Below are 21,335 nucleotides of genomic sequence, written 5' to 3' on the forward strand. Positions count from 1 at the left end.
AACAAAAATAGAACGTCCGATGCTTCGTGCCTTCTGAAACTCTACCGACATAACCTCGAAATGCCAGAATGGAGCTAGCTTCTTTTCCTGCGTATTGTACTACGGACTCCACTGCACTTTATTGATTTTCAATCTCCACCAGAGGTCACCTACTTTTGCAATTACGCTAAACTTCTTCTTAAAATCATTTTTTTTTACTATTTTTTCATTTCCTTCATCTGAAATGAGCACATTGATCACACTTTGTTGAACAAATTTGCTATGTACATAACATTAAAATCAATTTTATCGTTCCATCATATACTAAGAAATAATTTTATTTTATGATTGCACACATGTCGATATTTGCGCAACACGGCAAACACTCTCAAAATACATAGAAGTATATGTGTGTTGCGTATGCATGTATATATATATATATATATATATATACATGTGTATATACATATATTGCATGTATATATATTTATATGTATATATAAAAATTTAATTATTTTCAATCTTTTTCATATTTCTTTAAAATTACTTACTAAATGTGCATTAAAAATAAAAATATACAAAACATGAATGAAACGAATTTTTCTTTTGTATAAGATCTATATTGTACAAAGTAAGAAACAAATGATTAATATATTTAATAAATTTTTTAAGAATAAATTTATATTGCCTTTTATTCTATTTATAAAGTTGCATTAAAGGGGATCTAAAAAGAATGAGTCAATCATCAAATAATTATTTACATAAAGTAAAAATTTAGTATTCTATTTCACATGTATGTCCTTATATAAATATAGGAATACATGATTATAATATACATAATAAAAAGTTTTTAATTAGAATGTTTTACCTTTGACATAACAAACACATTAAACTGTGTGATTGAAATTGTTAAGAACTAGAGTGCTCTTGTTTGGAATCATTTGTACATGTAAAAAGAAAAAAAAAGAAAACGAAGAATGCAATGAATTAAAAATTTGTAAAATGTGATTGCAAACTAAACAGCAAAAGGAACAAAATAAAAATTTGGAAAATTATTAAGAAATCATTTTTTTTTTAAATTTTCTATTAGTTATTCAACATTTATTACTTTGATATAAAAGTATTTGTAATACTTATATCAAGGCTAAAAGCCATGAAAATGTAATATTCATCCTTAAATTTAATTCAATAGTATTCACAGCTCGTACTTAACATAAAAAATATTTTCATTTCTGTATTTAACCTGTTAACTAGGAAAGTATATCTATAGATCCCCCTTAATGTTTATAAATTATACAGTTTGTGTACAACTAAAAATTATATAATAAAACAATTAGCTGAATTTTCACGCTGCAAAGTAAGGTAACTAATAGTATAACATTCTTACAAAGAACGAATTTAAGAGTGGGCAAAAAGTACAGCGTATATAAATATAACAAATACGTACAATAGATAACATCGTTTAACTGAAGAAATCTATTTATATATTATTACCCGTGAAATAATTTTCGTTATATTATTTAAAAATTTCATGTATATATTACATTTACGCATAAAACTTGTGATATTCTTCTGTATCATTATCATTTGCAGTATAAAATCTAATTTTGCATCGTATCAATATACTACCCGCAGAAAGAGTATTAGAAAAATGAATGACAGGAAGGAAGGAAAAAAATAATTATCATATTTGAAAATGAATTTAAACACCTTAGTTAGGGAATTTATCGTAATTGCGTAATTTGTACGAAGTACAGATAAATCACTACGTTTTTATAATATAATATTTGATTACGAATTATGCAGAATCGTAAGTATATTACACATTCTACAATATTACTTAGAAACTTCTCCATAATTTCTTTGCAGCGGAAAACTCATATCTTAAATATTAAAGATACACATACAATTACAGTAATATATACCGTTATTTATACAGCCTAATCTCTATATAGAGCCTTGTAGACCACATGATTTCGTTTCTTTTTCACTGCTACCTCAATAGAAATCCATCGAAATCTGGCATACGTCACGAAATTAAAAGTACAATCTATCTTGACTCAACATCTTTCATAAGATGTTATACAAGTTCTACACGTTTTGTAAAAACCGAAAATTGTATAGTTCATTTATCAATCCCCTTTTAATTAATGTGCGCGAAACTTTCATAAATCTTAATTTCATACCATAATTATTCTAAACATGTACACCTTTTTTGAAATTCAGACATTTCTCTTGACGCAGATACACGTTACAGCACGCCAAATAATCTCTGTGGACCATATATTAAAAGTGTTGCAGCCTAAAAAAATTTTAAGCCCTTCATGGATCAACCGAATTAATACAAGAATACCAGCCTCTCACGAAATTTTGTTTTGCAGACAAAACACCTCGCAATATACTTATGGTCCCGTTTTTGTCATTAAAAGCTTTAATGAAAACATTATTTGTGATTACTGTAGAGTGTATCGATACATTATTCAAGGGGAATTGAAGACTATAAAACACATAGTACATAAATATTAAATTACTTTTCATCCAATTCACAATTATTGGAATAAGTTGTGCAGACATTGTAGAGTCAAATTTACAAAATTTCTAATTTTCTTATATCAGGTAATATTCTTTCCTTGTAATATATGTATTTGTACAGTTTATTTCATTTTTTTTCTATTGCGTAGCAGTATCTGAAATGCTTTGTCGCCATGTAGCATGGAAAGGAATCTTCAATATTTTAACTCGCGTTTTAGGCAATGCAGTTAGTAAAAGTTTTTGAAGTTGTGGCAACGGTAATATATCCACTTGTGGATTTGTTAAGTTTGGTTGTTGTTTATCATCGCCTGAAAAATATAGAAATCATTAAAAATAATTTTATACATATAATTTAATGGAAAAATATTGTTCACATGCGCATATAAATAAACATATTTATATATTACGTACCTTTCTGATTGTCATTTTCATCCTCAACATCCTCGATTAATTTTAAACAAGGTACTGGTTTCAAAACTGGTATCGAATCACCGGTAACTTGTTTATTCATTAAGTTACATTGATCAACAAATAGTTCGGTAACCCTAAGTAACTCGAGTGTAACACCCCATACGAAATGTGTCAAATTATTTGACAATTCAGTAACGCCGCCAAGCACCATATTGTTGGACGTTGCCGATTGGGATATGTAAGTTGGTATAATTAACAGCCTTTTAATATTCTTACAATTTGCAAGACATTTATCAAAGCCATTTTTCACATCAAAATTTACTAATTCCATTTGACTCAAATTTTGCAATTTAGATACACCGTCCAATATATCGAATGTGCAACACGAACCTTGTCCCTTTTCAAGCCTAACTCGTTCTAATTTTTGTAATTTTATTAAAACTGTAGTACCAAATTTATCTGGAAAATCAGAACACTCTCCCAATTCTAGTGCCTCCAAATTTATTAATGTTTGTATAATATCGATTCTCTTCTTTCCAAGGTCCTTAACCGATGTTAAACTCTGCAATGTATGTAGTAAGTATGAAAATCATAATACGATAATTAACGTTGAAGAACAATTACAATAAAAAATGATTACACTTACGAGTTGTGTTAACTGTACTAATTCTTGTAAAGGCGTGAGATCTTCTTGTAGGGACATTCCACTTATTGCCTTAAGCCTCAATTCTTGACAACGTTTAAAATTTCCAACTGATTCCAAATTCAAGGAATCGCATTTTATCGTCATTGCACTCAGTACTTCTAACTGAGGACAGTTCTTAATGACTTCCTCAACTACCATCACGGGACATCTACATAACTCTAGTTTAACGAGACTAGTTACACGTGGTATCACCAACAAGAACTTTTTCCAAATGCTATCAGATTCACCCGCTACAAGCATTTTTCGGAGATCTAAGTGTTGAGTACCGCGTCTTTGCAATGTATCTGCTAAACCATCCCAATCTGTAACCTGACTATTTTTCATTCGCACGGTCTTCCACAAAGAAGGATGCGCAGCCAAGTCCCGCCACATTTTACATACTCTAGCCGCTCGAAGCAATTCTTGAACCTTAAGATATTGGAAAATACGTAGCAAAGCATGGTAACCAGCACAGACTGAATTCATAAAATGTTGTTGTTGTTCTGTTTCCTGTTGATGTTGTTTCCTTCTGAAAATATCACAACAAAAAAAGATTTTTAATAATTTCTTTTTCAGAAACGAAGGCCTAAAATATATAATAAGGGTATCATTCATTAAAATATGTATAATAATTGATTTTCTTAAGTAAAAGAGTAAGTTTACACTAGTATCTGAACTATTCATCATTTTCCTTAATATAATTAAGAGAATGTTAATTTTTGAAGAGGCTTTTAAAGGACCAATGATTTACAACAATGATGCCGATATTATACTCTATTAAACAAGAAATATAAGAGTAAAAGCCTCTGAAAAAAATTCCAAAGGTTGAAAATGTAATATTTTAAAATTAGAATAAATGTACAGAAACAAAAAACAAACATAAATAGGTGGTATAAATAATGAGGAACAAGGATTTTAGGATGTTTGTGGGAAAACGCACTAAGAGATTTTTGTGTTTCAGCTCGCACATGTCTTTATATCTGTAAATATAAAAAGTAAAAATGAATTAGATTTTTTACACTGAAGCACTTATCAGTAGCTGTATTTGCAATTGTAGCATGAATGTAAATAACAGATACGAAGATTGGTCAATTTTTTGTAATTCTTTTAAAGAACGTAAATAAATTAAATCTATCAGGGAATGAAATTTTACTTTGATACTACAATTACAGAATACCTGCAAGAACCAACGATATGTGATTGTTCTGTTCATTTTTCACACGTCTCAAAAATTTGGCCGCATTTCTAAGAAGCTAAGGCAGTGTGCTTCGATCACAAGATAAAATCAAATTCATTTTTCACGTCGAACTTTTATATTTCCAAATATAATAAACATCAGTATATATTGCATTTACAATACTATTTATGTAAATTTTGTATAAAAGAATATGAATATATTGCTACAGATTTCTATTATTTCTCTTCAAAGCTTCAACAAAATTATGAAAACAGCCTGGTACAATTCATAAAAATGTATAAACAAAAAATTAAAAATGCTTTTTTTATACGCATATGTAATATAAAATTAATTATCACAAAAACAGCACACATATCTTGTAAATACAATATGTACAAAGCAACTGCCAAAACCTCAAAAGAGAGTTGCCTTAACTTATCTGGAGATTGTTTAAAAAAAGGAAGTAAAAGAAATATACAGGCGTGTTTGAGAAACAAACACTTACTTGCTACTTATTTTAATAGCACCCAAACTACTCGTCACACATTGACGTGAATCTACTTTAAGTAGATCATTATTTGTACTAGTTGTGTTTGAATGATTTATTACAGCTATCCGTTCAGGTGATTTGTTACTTGTTATTGATCTCGTGCTTTCTAGTGAAAGATCTGTCCTTAAATTGGACGAATCATTTTCTGACCTATTAGCAATCAATGTATCTGTTCTATTGCTGTTATTACACGTTTCTTCTGTTACTTCCTCAGGAGGGTATACAGTACGTTCTGCGTGTATTTCATCTTTCAATGTATATTTATCAGTTGATTCATCGATAGCATCTTTTCCCAAAGATTTCATTGATAAAGGAATACGAGATTTTGTATTTATGGAATTGTCCACAGTGTTTGATATATCGGTAAGTGAACCATCCTGAAGTATAGGTGGCTTATCACCAATTTTATCAGGCTTTACTGTTATAGCTGGTTGCACAGCCATAGCGTTATTTTTTGGCACAACAATGTATCTTTTACCTCCCATTAGAGCAATATTTTGTGGTGGTTTCGGTAACATTCCATCATGACTTTGCAAAAATTCATTTTCTGCTTGAGCATACCAATTGCTTTCTTTCTTATCAGAATTCGAAGACGGATATGACGTTGCTGACGGTGTTTTTGAAACTTTAGCAACATTTCGAGGTTGTGAATCTGTATTATCAGATTTTGGAATTCTTTGAAGTTTTGGTGGAGTTAAATTTACTTGATGTTTTGATTTTGCACCTTGCGCGCCTAGCATACTAATTGGTATTAATGGAGGAGGTGTCAAAGATGGATTTGTTTGAGGTTGCTGAGATTCACTAGTATCCTGCTGACAATTCTATAACAAAATTAACGTCACTCATTTAAATACTTTGTATCCGACTTCATCGAAGTATATTCAATAATTAATAAATTTTAAACTTAAATATTGTTCATATAGAATTAAATATTGAAATATCGATCGAATAAAGAATCTTTTTAGAAGGCAAGAAACGTGGGCTGTATTTTTAATTATATTATAGTAAAGAATATTTGAAATATTGAACTGACAATAATTTATAAACAATTTTAAGAAAAAATACTTTATGGTTATAAATGAAACATACCTTGCAAATATAATTGTCAGTCCCCGTTAATTCCAAACCATCAACACATTCAGGATGATATAAACAGAGACACACACTACATTGTAAGCTTGGTATCAACCCCATACTCGTTGAGCACCTTATACTGCATGGTTCTTGAACTTTGGGCCTGTAAGATGTGCGTTGATTGGGGAAGGGGATCAAGGAATAAAACACAAAATTTAAATAAGGGATATAAGGATCAAAAGGATAAAGAAGGATACAGTTATGAAAAATATAGAAGGAAAAGTTTGAACTGTTTCAGAATAAAATCTCGAACTCTTTAATTACGTATACTTATTATACAGCATGCATTTTATGATTAATCAAATAAAGTATACTTCAATATATTCTTGTAATGCAAATTCTAATTTTTACGCGCCTACTGAAGCAAAATTTATGCAACAAATTATTAGACAAAATTCTGTATAAAAGAATATAAAATAAAAAATTTAACCAGCAAAATAAAACAAATATTTCTGTACTAGTATAGTAACTACTACAAAGTTAGAATTTTATAAGATAGGGAATTTAGAATGATATGAATTAATTTATTACTTTTTCGTATTTTCTCCATTTGTTTTGAAATGTTATTGTACAAGAATTCTAAAAGGGAATATTCATTTTCTCGAAAAATATAATGAATGCACATGCTGTAAATCCTTCATTGGACCTTTTCAAAGCACGTTAAACATGATTAACAATCACGTCTAACTAGTAAGCAATTGGATACCCTCGAGTATTGCAAATTAACCGCGATTAGACCATATAATAAATACAATAATGATTAAAACAATTAGCTACTTACGTAATTTTTCTTTTAGGTTTAGGAGGTGGTAGTGGTTTTTCTATCAATGGTTGACTTCTTCTTGTGCTTGTGGTCCGTTGTGGCGGAAGCATCTCACTTTCTTCAACAGGTGGCTTTATTTCTGCTATGCATATGCAAATAATTCTCGTCAAAATCATAATTATAAAATATCGTTACATCACTATTTATAAAACAATGCGCTATAAAATCACAGAAAGTTAAAGAGTATTTCACTAACTTATACAATTAGAAACATACTATTTAATAAATTTTCAGAGTTGCTTCAACTTTGTAAGGAATATTATTTTATGATCTAATACCGGGAATATACTAGAGAGAAAACTGCTTGCAAGTAGTTCGCGAGCTGTTCGTCAACGGAAACAGACGCGTTTTCACACTGGAGCTCGCGAATAGCTAGCGAAAAGTTATAACCTACGCAAACTTTGAGTTCGCGAACAGATTCTTTGATGTACCGCTTCCCGAGCGAATAGTGTTCGCTGTTCGCGAGTTTTCACACTGCTGGCGAACCGTTTACGAATAGCAGTGTATTCCCGGCATAAAAGTAAAGAAAGATATTTCAAGCGTTATAAAGATAGATGGAACATACATATGGATATAAGAGTACTTACTAAAAGAAAAATATCATTTGGTTAATAAGTATACAGTGACTTAGCAATATTATTTAAGTGGATTAATACGATAACTAGAAGTTACAGATAATAACAAATACAACATTCTATTAACATAAATGCATACTTATTTGTGGAGTTCTCTTTGCAGGCACTTTAACTTTAAATCCCGGGGTTGCAGCTTTCGGCGATTTAGAAGCAACTTTTGTAGGCACAGGTACAGGCACTGGAGCAGGTGATTCTCCCACGGTTCTTCTTCCAGGTGTACTTTTTTTATACGCATAACTTTTTCTTGAAGTAGATCCCTGCAGCAGAGTAAAAATTAATATTAAACTAAACATCGATATAAATTTTTTATAACCCAAAAAGTAAAATTACGTACTCTCATTTTTTTCGCATCTCGAATAATTTCCTTCTCAGGATCATCCATACCAATTGGTTCTTTGAAAAATGTAAAATTATCAATAGTCAACTCCTTTGTATGAACTAAAAAAAAAGAAAAAAAAAATTACATTTCCTTCCAAATTATGTCATCATTATATAGCATATTATTTTCAATAAATTATACTTACGAAATTCTGCAACTTCTCTAAAACTTCTAACTTTCTTGCCCTTTGGTGTATAGTAATAAATATCAGCCATTCTTTTAAGGGTTGAATCAGTACTTGCTCTAAATACTAATTCTCGCTTCCAACCATATCTAAAAGGTTCTTTGAACGCAGGATTCGACATATCAACAGCTGCTTTCTGTTTCCCAGTACTTGATGGTGGACTAACCCCACGAGACATACGACTACTTCTAGATTTTTGAGATGTAGCTGGACTACTAGCTGCAGATGAATTTGTTGATTTCATTGAAATTTCATCTGCTTTTTGTACTTCTAGTTCTAACTCCATAGTATTTGGTATTCCGACTGAATCTGTTTCTGATCTATCAGATTCTTTTTCCCTTTTTATCTTTTTCATATCTACCATACGTCCTTCATCATAATGATGTATTTTGTAGTCATCTGAATCCTGTTCATCATCTTTCCTCCCATCATAATCTTTCTTTATACTATATCTTAACCGTTTTGCCAATTGAGCTTCTGCTACCTCAGCTTCGGCTGTAATAAATTATATAGACATATAAGAAAACCTATTTTCACCAAGAAATATTTTACATGAAGCATGAAAAAAAATGATTCTAATAAAAAAGACTACAAAAATTGAAATACTATATTTTAAAAAAATGGTATGCCCCGCAATTACATGACAGGTATTTAACATATTACAAAAAAGACCCGGTATGTTTTAAAATGCTAATAAGGAATTTAATTAATAGTTCTCAAGTATTATCTTGAATCGAAAAATACTAATTAATATAATAAATTTATATTTTGATTATATTGTTCATATATTATGATTATATTAAGACAATTAAATTATATAAAAACAATATATTACACAAAAATTGAAAAATTCCTATATATCATATACAATGCAGAAAAAAATGCTGAATACAAGAATTCCTGCTTAATATTTGAAAGACATTAGTTGTAAATAGATCCAATCTATTATTTATTAAATAATACATGTAAACAAAAATAATGATCTACTGTTTTCATTCAACAATTATTCGTTTGCAGAAAAAAAAGAAGAATATATATGATAACATTATTCTCAATGATAAATGTATGGTCTGCATATTGAATATGGCATAACAATGACTGATACCAATTAGTTTTCTTAAGACATGACTTCCTGGTTCGATATCATTAGCCCCTTGTGCATCAAATCCATTGAATTCCATAGAATCCTCGGAGCTAACATCATCAGGTTCCGAAAGCTTACGCTTGCGTCCTTTTGTATCTAATGTTGTATCACTTTCAATGGTACTAGTTGAATTGGCTTTGAACTTGCGCAGCTTTCTTCTAACGATTGGTGTTGGACTCTTTTTTGATGAGCCTTTTATATCGCCATTAAGTTCCTGACCGTCCATTTGAATAGTTGTTTCTACAGTTTCTTGTGCCTCCTGTAATTCCGGCATACTACCACTTTCTAGGTTAGGATTCTCGCGCGCCTCATCGGCGTTCCCGCCATTCACATTGGCACCGTCCATTATGCGGCCCCCTTTGGGACCAAGCACTTATTATACGTACAACAATGAATGCGTGAAAAACGTTAATTTCACGATACCCGACACTTCATATAAACTCCATTAAACGTTACTTCATGTAAGCACCCGTGCTACAGTCCCCTCGCGTCTGGGTATCACGATCCCGCGCTCATCTGTCCGCGAATGCGCATAACATACGCGCAGTTACCACTACGCGCTATTTACACAACCGCCAGGTTTTCCCTCGATAGGATACGTTTCCAAGCAATTCTTCATTACTTCCAAATTATCACCTCACACACATGCACTGAAGCGAAGAAAACTATGTTTCAGTAAAGATTACTTATCTCTCCATAAATGCGATTTAGTCAAAAGCTCGACCGAGAAAAGGCAATAGCTTTGGATAGACACGAAGCGTCTGTAAAACACAACCGGAAATGGCCGAAAAAATATGCTAAAGGCTCGTTTTCAATCCGCGTCATCTTCGAAATATGTAGTACATGCATACGTTCCATAAGGCAATGAATTTGAATGTAAACAGAAGTTATTTCATTGGTCAGCTATGTCAAAACGACGCTATAATTAGGAACCTCATTCGGTGTAAATTAAAAATTACGTAGCCTCGCGTAAAACAACTTTTAAGTATAGTAAATGATATAAATTTTACTGTACAATTTGTATGTATCAGGGAATAGCTATAGCAAATATGGTCCTATCGTAGCTACATGGTTTCTTTGATTTCATTTCATCGTCTTATAGAACGTATTATAGTACGCATGTTTAATTTCCTGATCAACAATGATTAGCAACAATTTGTTAAAACAATTTTTGCGAACAATGAAATAAAGAATGTAACTTTATAGTGTTGATTGACACATATGTAAATTATGTCATAAAATAAATCGATATTAAGAACAAGTCATATAATGATTAGAATTGTACGTGAAATTTATATTTTATTTTATATTGTTTCTATTAGAAAGATATAACATTTGTGTACTATCTCATCGATTTTGTTTTTTATAGAAATACTATCTTTACGTTTAGATATAAATTCTCAATTTTGGAACACACCTATGGTGGGATAGTCCAACCGTAACCAATTATTACTTGTAGAATCGGTAACTCCCACACACACCTATATATGTATACCTTACACTAATTCACACACTATCTAGAGAAAGATAGACAGAGAAGATCCGTGGCGCACAGTAAAAATAGTCTTGGAATTGACAGTTTGTTATCACTGGTTTTATTTTTTTTTTCATTGTCAATTAAACAAGTTATTAATTAATAATGATACTAATTTAAAGCACATTCACATCTTGCGCAATTGTAGTACACGGTGAGTGTGAACTTAATCTGTGTTTCTATCTTGTCACTGATTTAAAATATGATGCATTTTTGATATTTTTTGGATTTTGTTTTAATAATCGATATTCCTAAATAATAATATAAATATTTTACATCGTAATGTTTCACAACAGCATGTTATTTGTTGTCTATCTAAATTTATTAACAGTTATAAAGCAATAAACAAGATATATACCAGGTAAACCATATTTGCTTATTAAAGAAAAAATATAGACATACAGTGTTCGAATTAATTTTGAAATTATATATTTTGTATTGAAAATTAAACAATAATTAACATTATTTAGAACAGATGTATAGATGTCAATAAATATTTTTATTTTAGTAAAACATTATTATATATATATGTAGAAAAACACTGGTACAATAGTTTTAGAACAAGATAATTTTTCTACTGTTATTTGTTATATAATGAATATTCAATACTGTTGATGACTTATATTATGGCATTAAAATTTCATTGGCATTGTGTTAAATAATATTTAGGAACAATCGCATCCTTCAAATGGAGCGTGTTTTGAAAGCTGTACCAGCTGATTTAAGAGTAAAAATGGAGGCACTTGTGCACGATTTAACTTTGGCATTGGAAGAAAGCAGAAATAGTGCAAATGTCAGACGTAGATGGGGTATCAGAAGAAGAGCCCGTTCCACAGGCAATATTCGTAAGTGAAAAAAATTAAAAATATAAGAAAATTATTTATTTTATAGGATTATCTACATAAATGATTTGTAAGTTAAAATTTTATATAAATACTTTTGAATAAAAATCACATTAGAGCCAAACGCATGTTCTAATCACATTTCTATGAAATCAGTTCCAGTCTACTTCTGTGTGGCAGACAAAGGATTATTAGCAAGATTGTCTTTATAGAAACCATATTTAATTGTATAAAGAAGTCAAAGATTATACATTTTTGAAAAGTAACTTTTAAAACATGAACAATAATAAAAGAATTTTGAAAATAATATTTAAATAATTATTCTATTATTTCAGCATCTCTACACATGAACAAACATTCGGATGACAGTTCGTCTTCCATATGTGATATCCATGTTCCAAAACATAATGCCATGTGCAAATATCAATCCGATAGCGATGATACAAATCAAACAAAAAGATTTGCGCGTTTTTCCAATTTCAATAATCCTAGCAATATTGAAAGTGATTCAGTTAATGAAAATTTTGTACCTAGAGTAAATCCAAGACGTAAAAGAAAATTCAAGAGAATGGCTATTGATTCAGATTCAAACCCTTCAACTTCTCAAACAGTTGCAATTATGTCAACAACACTTGGAGATAAAAAGAGGATTTTCAGAAGCGATTGCAAAAATAGATATGGAACAATATGGTAATATATGTAATATAATAATGTATTCACGTTACATAACGATAGAAAAAAAATTGAATTTGGGACTATAAAAAAATCAGCTTATTACAAAACGACTTTTTTATCGTAGGTGTGGAAAACGTAAAAGATCATGTAGGGAGCGTTCTACAGATTGTGAAATGAGATCTCTAAAACCAAATAGAAATACGAAATCAAAAAATCGCATTAAAATGCAAACAGGAGATTTGATTGATTGTTCAAAAATATCAAGTTCGAGCATCTCGTCTAGTGATTCGGAAGCCGGACTTATTACAAATGACGAAGATCGAGAAGGTATACAATTATTAACTTTGAATAATAAGTAATTTGTTCAACTGATGTTTTTCACTTTAGGAGACGACGAACAGTCGGACTGGATTGGAGAGCCGAGTTGGTGGGATGATGGTGAAAGTACTAACGAAGATAAAGTTACTACAGATTCAGCATTTCAAATGCTATTACATGGAAGTTTTGAGCATGCTACAGATAAAGCAAGAAAAAGCTATAGACAAAGAATTCAAAGAATTCGAGAAGGTCATAGTGGAAGAGAAATTCGTGCTGGTCGTCGTCATGTCGACAATAAACCTGGATATTCGATTATCACATCAGCTAACGAAAAGGTGTCCAGGTTTTTACAAGATCCTACTCAAAGTGAACTTAAATTACATCCTATGCGTCAACCTGAGCGAGAAAAACTTCGTCGGCTTGCAAATTTATACAGTTTAAGCTTAAAAGGAGATTTAGGTTGTCCAATTTTATATAAAACTAGACACACTACACAAGCCATTTGTGTAGATCAAGCACCATTAAAGAGATTTTCAGATTATAAGAGATTAAGAAGAACTCCACCAAATTCACCAAATCCGGAACCAGTGATGCATAATCAGGAATATCAAATTTCTAGCACAAGTTTTGGCTTACAAAGTATAAGCCCTACGTCAAATATAGATTCCATGCAGTCTTTACCAAAATTTTCTCATTTTGAATGGGATACAAACAGTATGGACATCGAAATTCATGGAAAACCAAAGTTGCATGAATTTGGTCATTCAAAATCAAGCTAAACTACACAAAACCCTTTTTTGTTAATTTGTTTTCTAAAATAAATTATTTATATGTATATTCTTGCGTGGTTTTATGCAAAAAATTACAAACAATTAATATACATTATTTATCTTTCTTCCTTTCCCAATATCATAAAAGTATTGAAACATAAACTGTTAAAACCTTTTAATTACAATACTAATATATTTACACATTTGGTACCATTCTATTTTAATTATTTACACTTACTTCATTTAAGATAACATTTTTATTTAACAATTTTGTACATAATAAGTCTATTAGAATTTGTTCAATGTTTTACATAGTTAAATATTATACAATTACTGTTCAACTTATAAATGTTAAATTAAAATGTTCATCATTTTTGTATTAATTTAAATTATAGATCAATTTTATTCAAAAGACAGGTAAAATTATATTTTTTATTACAAAATTATTTACCATTGCTTCATTTTTTGTTAGCCGTTAATACATTCTTATTAGTAATTATTTGATATTCTTGAAATCGTTCAGATATTCGTTGGTTCATCTTCAAGTACTTTTCCATACAATTTAGGGCACACTTATCCTCCTGTGGCTTGATATCCCGAGCAGTAAAATCATTTATGCAGTCAACAAAACAAATTTCTGATAATTTGTTATAAGATGTCAGGAATTCTCGAAACTGGAGTACAAAAATTCTGATCATTTAAAGTTTCATTTATTAACGATTTGTTTGCATTACCACGTACAAAAATTTAATGATTCTCTACATTTCATGCCTGTACATACATTTATATATTTCGATAGGATCTTTGTATGAACATTCGTTTATGAAATCATTGCAAATACATACGGCTTTAATCTGGTTAGAATCCACTTTTGTCGGCGCCTGCATTGCAATTACACTACTGGTTTTATTTATAGTAAAAACCTTTATATTCAGGCACAAATTACCGATACACCTTGCGTCGCTAAAGGAACTTTGACGTGAATAATTTTAAGGTTAGAATAGATTTATACGCATGTGCGTGCTGTATGTGCATGAACTTTGAATATATTTAGACAAACAAGTATTCGAAGTATTACAAACTTCTTCGTGGCATGTGATAGGCTACACGAATCTTCGATCCTAAAACTATCGAAACTCAGAAAACAAATATCTAATTTCCCAGGTGTGAATTCAAAAATCCCGTTGCATTACTTCCAAATCATATGCTTGTCGAAACCATTATAAGTTTATTTTTTAAACATTAATCCATTTACAAGAGCAACAAGCATATAAAATAATATAGGAGTTAATCGCAACATTTCTGTCTTTAACAAATAATGATATCAATCAATTATGAACTTATTTAATGCATATTTAGTTCGTTATTTGATTTTCATCTGTTTAAAAGCTTAATTATTAAAACTCAAGTATCAATAAGCTACTCCGAAAAAATGATACGAAATTATTAAAGTTATATCACAATTAATATTGCGAATAAAGATATATACTATTTATTGTTACAATACGGGAATTACCAGTGAATGAGCATAAGGACGAAGGTAGTAGAAAATGAGCAGATGTTTCGTGTTGGCAGTTGACTGCAGCATACCAGCCATAGAAGGTAGAGTCTTTATTTCAAGTGCTTCGAAGTATTCATCTTTTTATTTATGAGGTAAATAATAAATACATGTTCTTATTATTTTATATCAATACAACATTTTTACATTATATTCTAAGTAGTATTGATCGATTATTTATAAGCTATATTGCACTTTTTATTAAATTACTTAGTTATTTCTCATTTTATTAGAATACACGAATGTTAATTTTGTGTTTTGAATATATTTGCACCTATTTGAATATTAAGGAAGGAATTATTTGCGAACGATTCTTTTTACTTAGTTTTCTTTTCTGCTTAACTACGATTTGCGTTGGTCACGGTAACAAAGCGAGGACAGGTAATAAACGAGAGTTTGTAAAAGTAGCAGTACCTCCAAATAAATGGTGCTGTATTAAAAGACCTTCAACATTTTTACATAGTTCGAGTAAAATTGACAAAATCGTCGTTTTTTATTTGCATTGTTTTGTTTCAAACGCATACTATTTGCGTTGGATAAAGTTTTGGTTAAACTTTGTAAGATTGTCAGATATTACCCACAAAATTTTTATCGCTTTTATTAGTTGCAAATCATAGTGGTTTACTTGCACTATTGCTGTTATGCTTGCTTATTTTGTTAACGGCCATTGCATGTATCGTAAATTAACCGATAGAGATGCAAGTAAATAAATTATTTCTTAAATTATAATTTCCATCGTTTCCAACGAAATTGTACTTTCAATATTGAATTTGAATCCATTACGACTCTACCATAAGTGATTTATTAGAACAACATACACTGTTTTCTAGAGATGGCGCTCTCTTTCAATTCTTCACATTTATTCATTTCGTTTCATATCTCATTGTCAGTCTTTTTACTGACATGTCCATACATTTTGCAAGCTAGTTCTCTATATGATTATTCAATAGTGTACACTATTGGCATACTGTTATATTAACTAAAGGTTTCGAAATACTTTTTAGCATGGTTATTTTGTCATTTTAGAAAATGCCATATGACAATCGAAATATTTCATCGATCGACAAAGCTTCGAATTCCACAATGGGTAAAAGATCTTATTCTACAAAATTGCAAGAAAAGCCATTCACGAAAATGACTTTAAGGACTAAAATACCACTCGCTCATAACGGAAAGGGGTCGTGTAAATTCACGACGAAACAACGATCTGCAGCAAATATGTCCCATGAAAACATTACGGAAGAGAAAAGCGTAAATTGTAAAGGTTATACCGAGCCTGTAGGTAATAAATGTTCCGACGATATGGATCACGATAATCCGATTACGGTATTACGTAAAGAAATACAAGATTGGAGAATCAACGAAATATTAACTGCTAGAACCGAAGAGATACTTTCTCGATCTCCAAGCGAACAACATACTTATAGTTATGGTATATTGTTTATTAATTAAATATGAAGTATATAGTACAATTAATTACAGTTGATTAAAAATATATTTTCATTATTTACAGTCGCTTCCGGAGAAACAACGAAGAGACTACGAAGTCCTAACAATCCTCTAAAATCATACAGAACATGCATTGACTTCCTAGCTGCAACGTGAGTACTTTATTTTTTACATTGATTTATAATTCATTATAGTCGGGTCGAAGAACGAATCGATGAGAAAAATCACTTCCACCTCTCGATCCTATAAGAATTTGAACTGTTCTTAGCCTTCAAGCTTAATGTTTATACTACTGATGACGAAATACTCTTTAACATACAGGGTATTCGGCCACCCCTAGGAAAAATTTTAATGGGAGATTCTAGAAGCCAAAATAAGACGAAAATCAAGAATACCAATTTGTTGATTCAGGCTTGGTTAAAAAGTTATTAACGTTTAAAATTCCGCCTGTAGAACGGCAATCTGCGAACAGCTGCGTGCGCGTGATAGTGGTTCTCATTCAGCATGAGAACCTCTACTTACTGATGTATCGACAGTCTTACAGTTTTGTGAATGAGAACCACTATCACGCGTTCACAGCTGTTCGCAGATTGCCGTTCTACAGGCGGAACTTTAAACGTTAATAACTTTTTAACCAAACCTGAATCAACAAATTTGTATTCTTGATTTTCGTCTTATTTTGGCTCTTAGAATCTCCCATTAAAATTTTTCCCAGGGCTGGCTGAACACCCTGTATAATATGCTACTTTCTTCCCCATGAAAACTCATGAATTCTCAGGCGTCCGCGAATTATAGTTTGAGAAACACTGCCTTACTGTATCGGGTGATGACTAAGTCTGCACAAACGCAATCGGCCGTCCAAGCCACTGAAAGGTTATTCCCACCATTCCACGCGACTACCCCACCAGTCTACCTTTTATACCTTCGTGCAAATTTTCAAGCATACGCTCTGTGTCCTTCAAACAGAGAAGTAAGCAGGCATGGTACAAGCATAGGACTACAAATACTGTGTACAGTATGTAACGTAGTGATTACTTTATACGTTTGTTATAAATTTATAAACAAAATAATTGTTTAGCTACAATTACAGTTAGAATTACAATTATTTAATCGTGTTAAATAGCAATTGCATTTGATGATTAAAATTGTAATTGTAGACAGGAACAATTAACGATTACAAAATGTACCAAGTCAATTTTTTCTTCGACCTGAATATAAATGCTTTTGTATTATATCGAAATAGTTTGATTTGCATAATTTTGAATGATGTGGAACGATGTGTTTCGTGAATTGGAATTGCAACTTAAAATTTTGTTAAATCACCCGTTCGATGTCGAACGCGAGAAATCCCCTGTATTGTTATACACATATGTATGTATATGTATATTGATATGTATTGCAACATTTACGGAGATGCAAAATATTTATATTACGTGCGCTCGTTTAAGCGCAATTTATTGAATAAGTGTCTTTTTATCATATTACAACAATGATTTAACAACGTGACTAAGGTAAGTGGAGAGTATATTTATGGAAAGAAATTTTCCGGTAATAATGGGTTATCAAGTATTCGCGATAACGTTCAGTTGCATACATGCTTTCTTTACGTATGATAAAACGTGACCAAGTCGATTGCCATGCGTCGAAGAATCAAGAAAAAGGTTGAAGACTGTCTTATGCAAGTAACTGTAAATGAAGAACGACGTGAGAGACACGACTGTGTATCTTCGCGATGCATGCATATGTACACGCGAGAAAGACTACGTCATTCTGGAATTTTCGAAAGTTTCGTCTAACCGGTTTCTGGTTGCAGACAGTAAGACCCGTTTAGGTTGTGATACTCGCATCAAGATAAACTCCGCGAAGCATTTAACGTAATTAAGTTGTTTATTTACCGAATAGATTTTGTACATTTCGGTCTTTCTTGGCTGTCTTTCGTAAAAAGATAATATCTGCAACAATACGAAAATAGCACGTAATTCTATAACGCGCCGTGATCAAATATTAGAGGTTATTTAACATAAAAGTCCGTGACTCGATAAATTGTGCAACTTTATTGTAAAAGTGAGGAAATAACTTTAAGTGTTTAGCCACCTGCTCCCTGAATTCTTTTTTTTGAGTAAAAAAGTCATTCATCGCGTGTCTTATGTTATTTGAAACTCAATAAATGTAATTCAATAAAAAATGATAACTTATACGTGAATTTTAATGATTAAAATGATATTTATTAACTTTCTTTTAATGTAAAAGTTTATACAAATGAATGAAAATTTTGAGTAAATTAATGATTATTTATGTAAAATATAACGTTTTACAATAAGAAATGTAAAAATATTATTTTAAATGCTGTTAGCTGCAACATCCCTTTTATGATCTGATATGTGCAGTAGTGCCAAACAGTTTCTAATGTTTTTTGGTAGATGTCGCCATTTTCATGAAAACTACGCGTACAGAGATCAATCGTAGTCATGTGACATTTATTATTTTGTATCAAAAGATAATCTTACAGTTTACGTACAGTATAATGGACAGCAGACCCTGAGAGTTTAATTTCTCTGAATAGAAACAAATACATTTCAATTTTCGTGCTCATCTGGCGTGTTTTACCGTGAATCATTAACGTGCACGGCTGCAGACTTATCGAGAGGCCGTTGGAACTGTTTGGTAGTACCGTCACGAATGAAAAATGATAATGAGCACAGTGCTGTAGGTTAGTGAGAACAATAGCCACTTACGCTAATCAACGAAGACGCATGCTCCGCGCGTTCGGTAGTAAAAATATTTTCGGCGATAGCTCGTGCCTCGAATGACGAGTCCCGAGACATTGCCGAATTTGTCCCCGGTCATGAAGTCATTCCTTCGTCGTGACTGATTTTTTTTTATCTCGGAGCACGTACCGTCTGTCATTTCGCCGATGCCAGACTCGTGCGTGTCGCGGCGTTGCTTGCCGAGTCACGAGCCCCGAGGACATTCGTCTTGAATACCCTCGAATGCATCATTCTTCGTCGCGTTAATAATGGAAACGAAAAATAAAATCTGACCAAGGCTCAAGGTCCGCGAGGAAACGAGACTTCAAATGCGGCCAGCTCATCCGGATAATGATGTAGGTTAGGTTCCCAGCGGTGTATAACGCAAAAATCAACATTCTTCGCGAAGCCAGGGTTCGCAAAAAGCGTAAACCGGTTTGTCTCGTAAATGGCACACGAGCGTGCGAACGGGAGACAGACGCGGAGAGAAAGAGCGAATGAGAGTAAGGGAGGTAAAGGAAGAAGGCGAACCGTCGGTCGTTGATTTACAGTAAACCAATTTTCCATCGATATTCGGAAAGGAAAATGAATAACTTCATAGACTGCTACGAGACTGTTCTCTTTGTTACAATTATTTTGCTCACGAAGCATCGTACGATGATACATCATCGCATTGGCGGACGGAAAACGATTCACGATGCCGTGCTAGAGTTATTTTTCATCGTAATAAACCTACGCATCGGCTACGTTGCTTTACCGTATAGCTGATTTATCATACGGCCTTAACAGTAATAGACCAATGCATTTCTGATTCGTCAGCCACGTTTTTTTACGTAACGCTACGCGCAACGCTGCACGTGACGTCAGCTTGTACTCTCAATGTTGTCCGACACAGTCAGCATCGTCGGCAGACACGGAATTCTTGTGGAGAAAGCGTATTCGAGCGCAGCCCAGATCCAGAATGGCTGTAAACGCGAGGCTAATGCACTGTGAAGCAAAAAAATTCGTACTCCCCGTTGTGCAGATGCGAAAATAACCGCATTGTTATTTTACGTAGATCGCGGAAATTTCGTCACGATTAAAATTCACACCGAGCTGTTGCCACGCCTTTAATCCAGTTCATGACATATTCTTTTTTTACGTAACACCGACGCGTGACGTCAGACTATGCATTGCGTCTGCTACACAGTCGACATCGTCGACAGACACGGAAATCTCGCGGAGAAAGCACGGTTGAGCGTAACCCAGATCCAAACGGCAAGGCCAACGTATGACAGAAAGAAAAAACTACTAACACGCGACGTCACAAACCATAAAAACGAATAACAGTATCGTTATAGAATACGACAAAACGGACGTCTTCCATTTGCTCTTCGAAAACGTTGAGTATTGTTTAACCTGCAATGATTCAGAATACGTACGATACGAATTTCCGTTCGTATTTTCTTTTCTATGCACGGCGAGCATCGCGTCGATGCTATATACCGACATGTTAGCAAGGAGTTCAGCAGCACGTTTTTTACGTAACGCTACGCGTAACGCCGAGTCGTGACGTCAGGCACATCGGCGTCGCGCCAGCCACCAACGACGACGGCGGACGCGGAATTCTTGCGAAGGAAGCACCGCCGAGGGGAACCGAGGATAGCCGAGTGAAACGACACACAGCATAGCTGCACGAGGCGGCAACGCTGCGAGCGTCTGTTAGGTTCAAGGGTACGGAGTGGAGGTTGCTTCGTCCCATCGCCCGACCACCGCTCGTCCCGAGAAGCAGTTGAGCGCAAGTCCGTTTTCAACCAACGGGAAACATCT

At 32.5% G+C, this 21,335-nt stretch overlaps 4 protein-coding genes across 8 annotated transcripts in view; 2 read left to right on the plus strand and 2 right to left on the minus strand.

Annotated features, from left to right (window-relative positions):
• Window positions 1–85: 85 nt before the first annotated feature.
• On the minus strand, window positions 86–10,397 carry LOC122402193. Of its 3 annotated transcripts, XR_006259500.1 has the most exons (11): window positions 9,595–10,397; window positions 8,451–8,984; window positions 8,261–8,364; window positions 8,006–8,183; window positions 7,250–7,373; window positions 6,424–6,571; window positions 5,290–6,155; window positions 3,569–4,136; window positions 2,923–3,484; window positions 1,905–2,819; window positions 86–218 (listed from the first exon to the last, which is right to left on the minus strand). XR_006259500.1 is itself a non-coding variant. In XM_043404805.1 (10 exons), exons 1-10 carry the CDS (start codon window positions 9,977–9,979, stop codon window positions 2,650–2,652), a joined length of 3,636 nt encoding a protein of 1,211 aa, XP_043260740.1. In that variant the 5' UTR covers window positions 9,980–10,397; the 3' UTR covers window positions 1,187–2,649. The 3 variants fall into 3 exon arrangements, 2 of the variants coding, with proteins under 2 accessions (XP_043260740.1, XP_043260730.1); XM_043404805.1 differs by lacking the exon at window positions 86–218 and having other exon boundaries at window positions 1,187–2,819; window positions 7,250–7,370; XM_043404795.1 differs by lacking the exon at window positions 86–218 and having other exon boundaries at window positions 1,187–2,819.
• A 203-nt stretch (window positions 10,398–10,600) lies between these two features.
• On the plus strand, window positions 10,601–13,782 carry LOC122402516 (G patch domain-containing protein 2). Of its 3 annotated transcripts, none has more exons than XM_043405373.1 (6): window positions 10,601–10,704; window positions 11,290–11,321; window positions 11,837–12,012; window positions 12,345–12,699; window positions 12,809–13,011; window positions 13,072–13,782. In XM_043405373.1, exons 1-6 carry the CDS (start codon window positions 10,702–10,704, stop codon window positions 13,779–13,781), a joined length of 1,479 nt encoding a protein of 492 aa, XP_043261308.1. In that variant the 5' UTR covers window positions 10,601–10,701; the 3' UTR covers window position 13,782. The 3 variants fall into 3 exon arrangements, with proteins under 3 accessions (XP_043261308.1, XP_043261316.1, XP_043261325.1); XM_043405381.1 differs by lacking the exon at window positions 10,601–10,704 and adding an exon at window positions 11,155–11,211; XM_043405390.1 differs by lacking the exons at window positions 10,601–10,704; window positions 11,290–11,321 and adding an exon at window positions 11,460–11,528.
• Window positions 13,783–14,229: 447 nt separating this feature from the next.
• LOC122402870 (mitochondrial import inner membrane translocase subunit Tim9) lies at window positions 14,230–14,784 on the minus strand. Its single transcript, XM_043406031.1, has 2 exons — window positions 14,618–14,784; window positions 14,230–14,446 (listed from the first exon to the last, which is right to left on the minus strand). Exons 1-2 carry the CDS (start codon window positions 14,657–14,659, stop codon window positions 14,231–14,233), a joined length of 258 nt encoding a protein of 85 aa, XP_043261966.1. The 5' UTR covers window positions 14,660–14,784; the 3' UTR covers window position 14,230.
• A 1,722-nt stretch (window positions 14,785–16,506) lies between these two features.
• LOC122402157 overlaps window positions 16,507–21,335 on the plus strand; it is a 52,471-nt gene continuing 47,642 nt past the window's right edge. The window contains exons 1-2 of the mRNA XM_043404747.1: window positions 16,507–16,762; window positions 16,844–16,931. Of these exons, the coding sequence (XP_043260682.1) occupies window positions 16,549–16,762; window positions 16,844–16,931 (302 nt within the window). The 5' untranslated portion in view covers window positions 16,507–16,548. The remainder of the gene's footprint in view (window positions 16,763–16,843; window positions 16,932–21,335) is intronic.

Source organism: Colletes gigas, unplaced genomic scaffold (genome assembly GCF_013123115.1).
Source record: "Colletes gigas isolate AHSC1104 unplaced genomic scaffold, ASM1312311v1 Colletes_gigas_Sc00002, whole genome shotgun sequence".
Taxonomy (NCBI): Eukaryota; Metazoa; Arthropoda; class Insecta; order Hymenoptera; family Colletidae; genus Colletes; species Colletes gigas.

Bases quoted from the DNA above. Each gene is read 5' to 3' on its own strand.
- LOC122402870 (XM_043406031.1), bottom strand. From the start codon at position 14,659: ATGCAGGCGCCGACAAAAGTGGATTCTAACCAGATTAAAGCC. The intron at 14,447-14,617 runs GTATGTATTTGC...TTTGTACTCCAG, and splicing joins ATTCTAACCAGATTAAAGCC to TTTCGAGAATTCCTGACATC.
- LOC122402516 (XM_043405373.1), top strand. The intron at 11,322-11,836 runs GTGAGTGTGAAC...AATAATATTTAG, and splicing joins TTGCGCAATTGTAGTACACG to GAACAATCGCATCCTTCAAA. The intron at 12,700-12,808 runs GTAATATATGTA...TTTTTATCGTAG, and splicing joins AATAGATATGGAACAATATG to GTGTGGAAAACGTAAAAGAT.
- LOC122402193 (XM_043404795.1), bottom strand. From the start codon at position 9,979: ATGGACGGTGCCAATGTGAATGGCGGGAACGCCGATGAGGCGCGCGAG. The intron at 8,184-8,260 runs GTACGTAATTTT...ACTCTGCTGCAG, and splicing joins GAGATGCGAAAAAAATGAGA to GGATCTACTTCAAGAAAAAG. The intron at 4,137-5,289 runs GTAAGTGTTTGT...TGATATTTTCAG, and splicing joins GCTATTAAAATAAGTAGCAA to AAGGAAACAACATCAACAGG.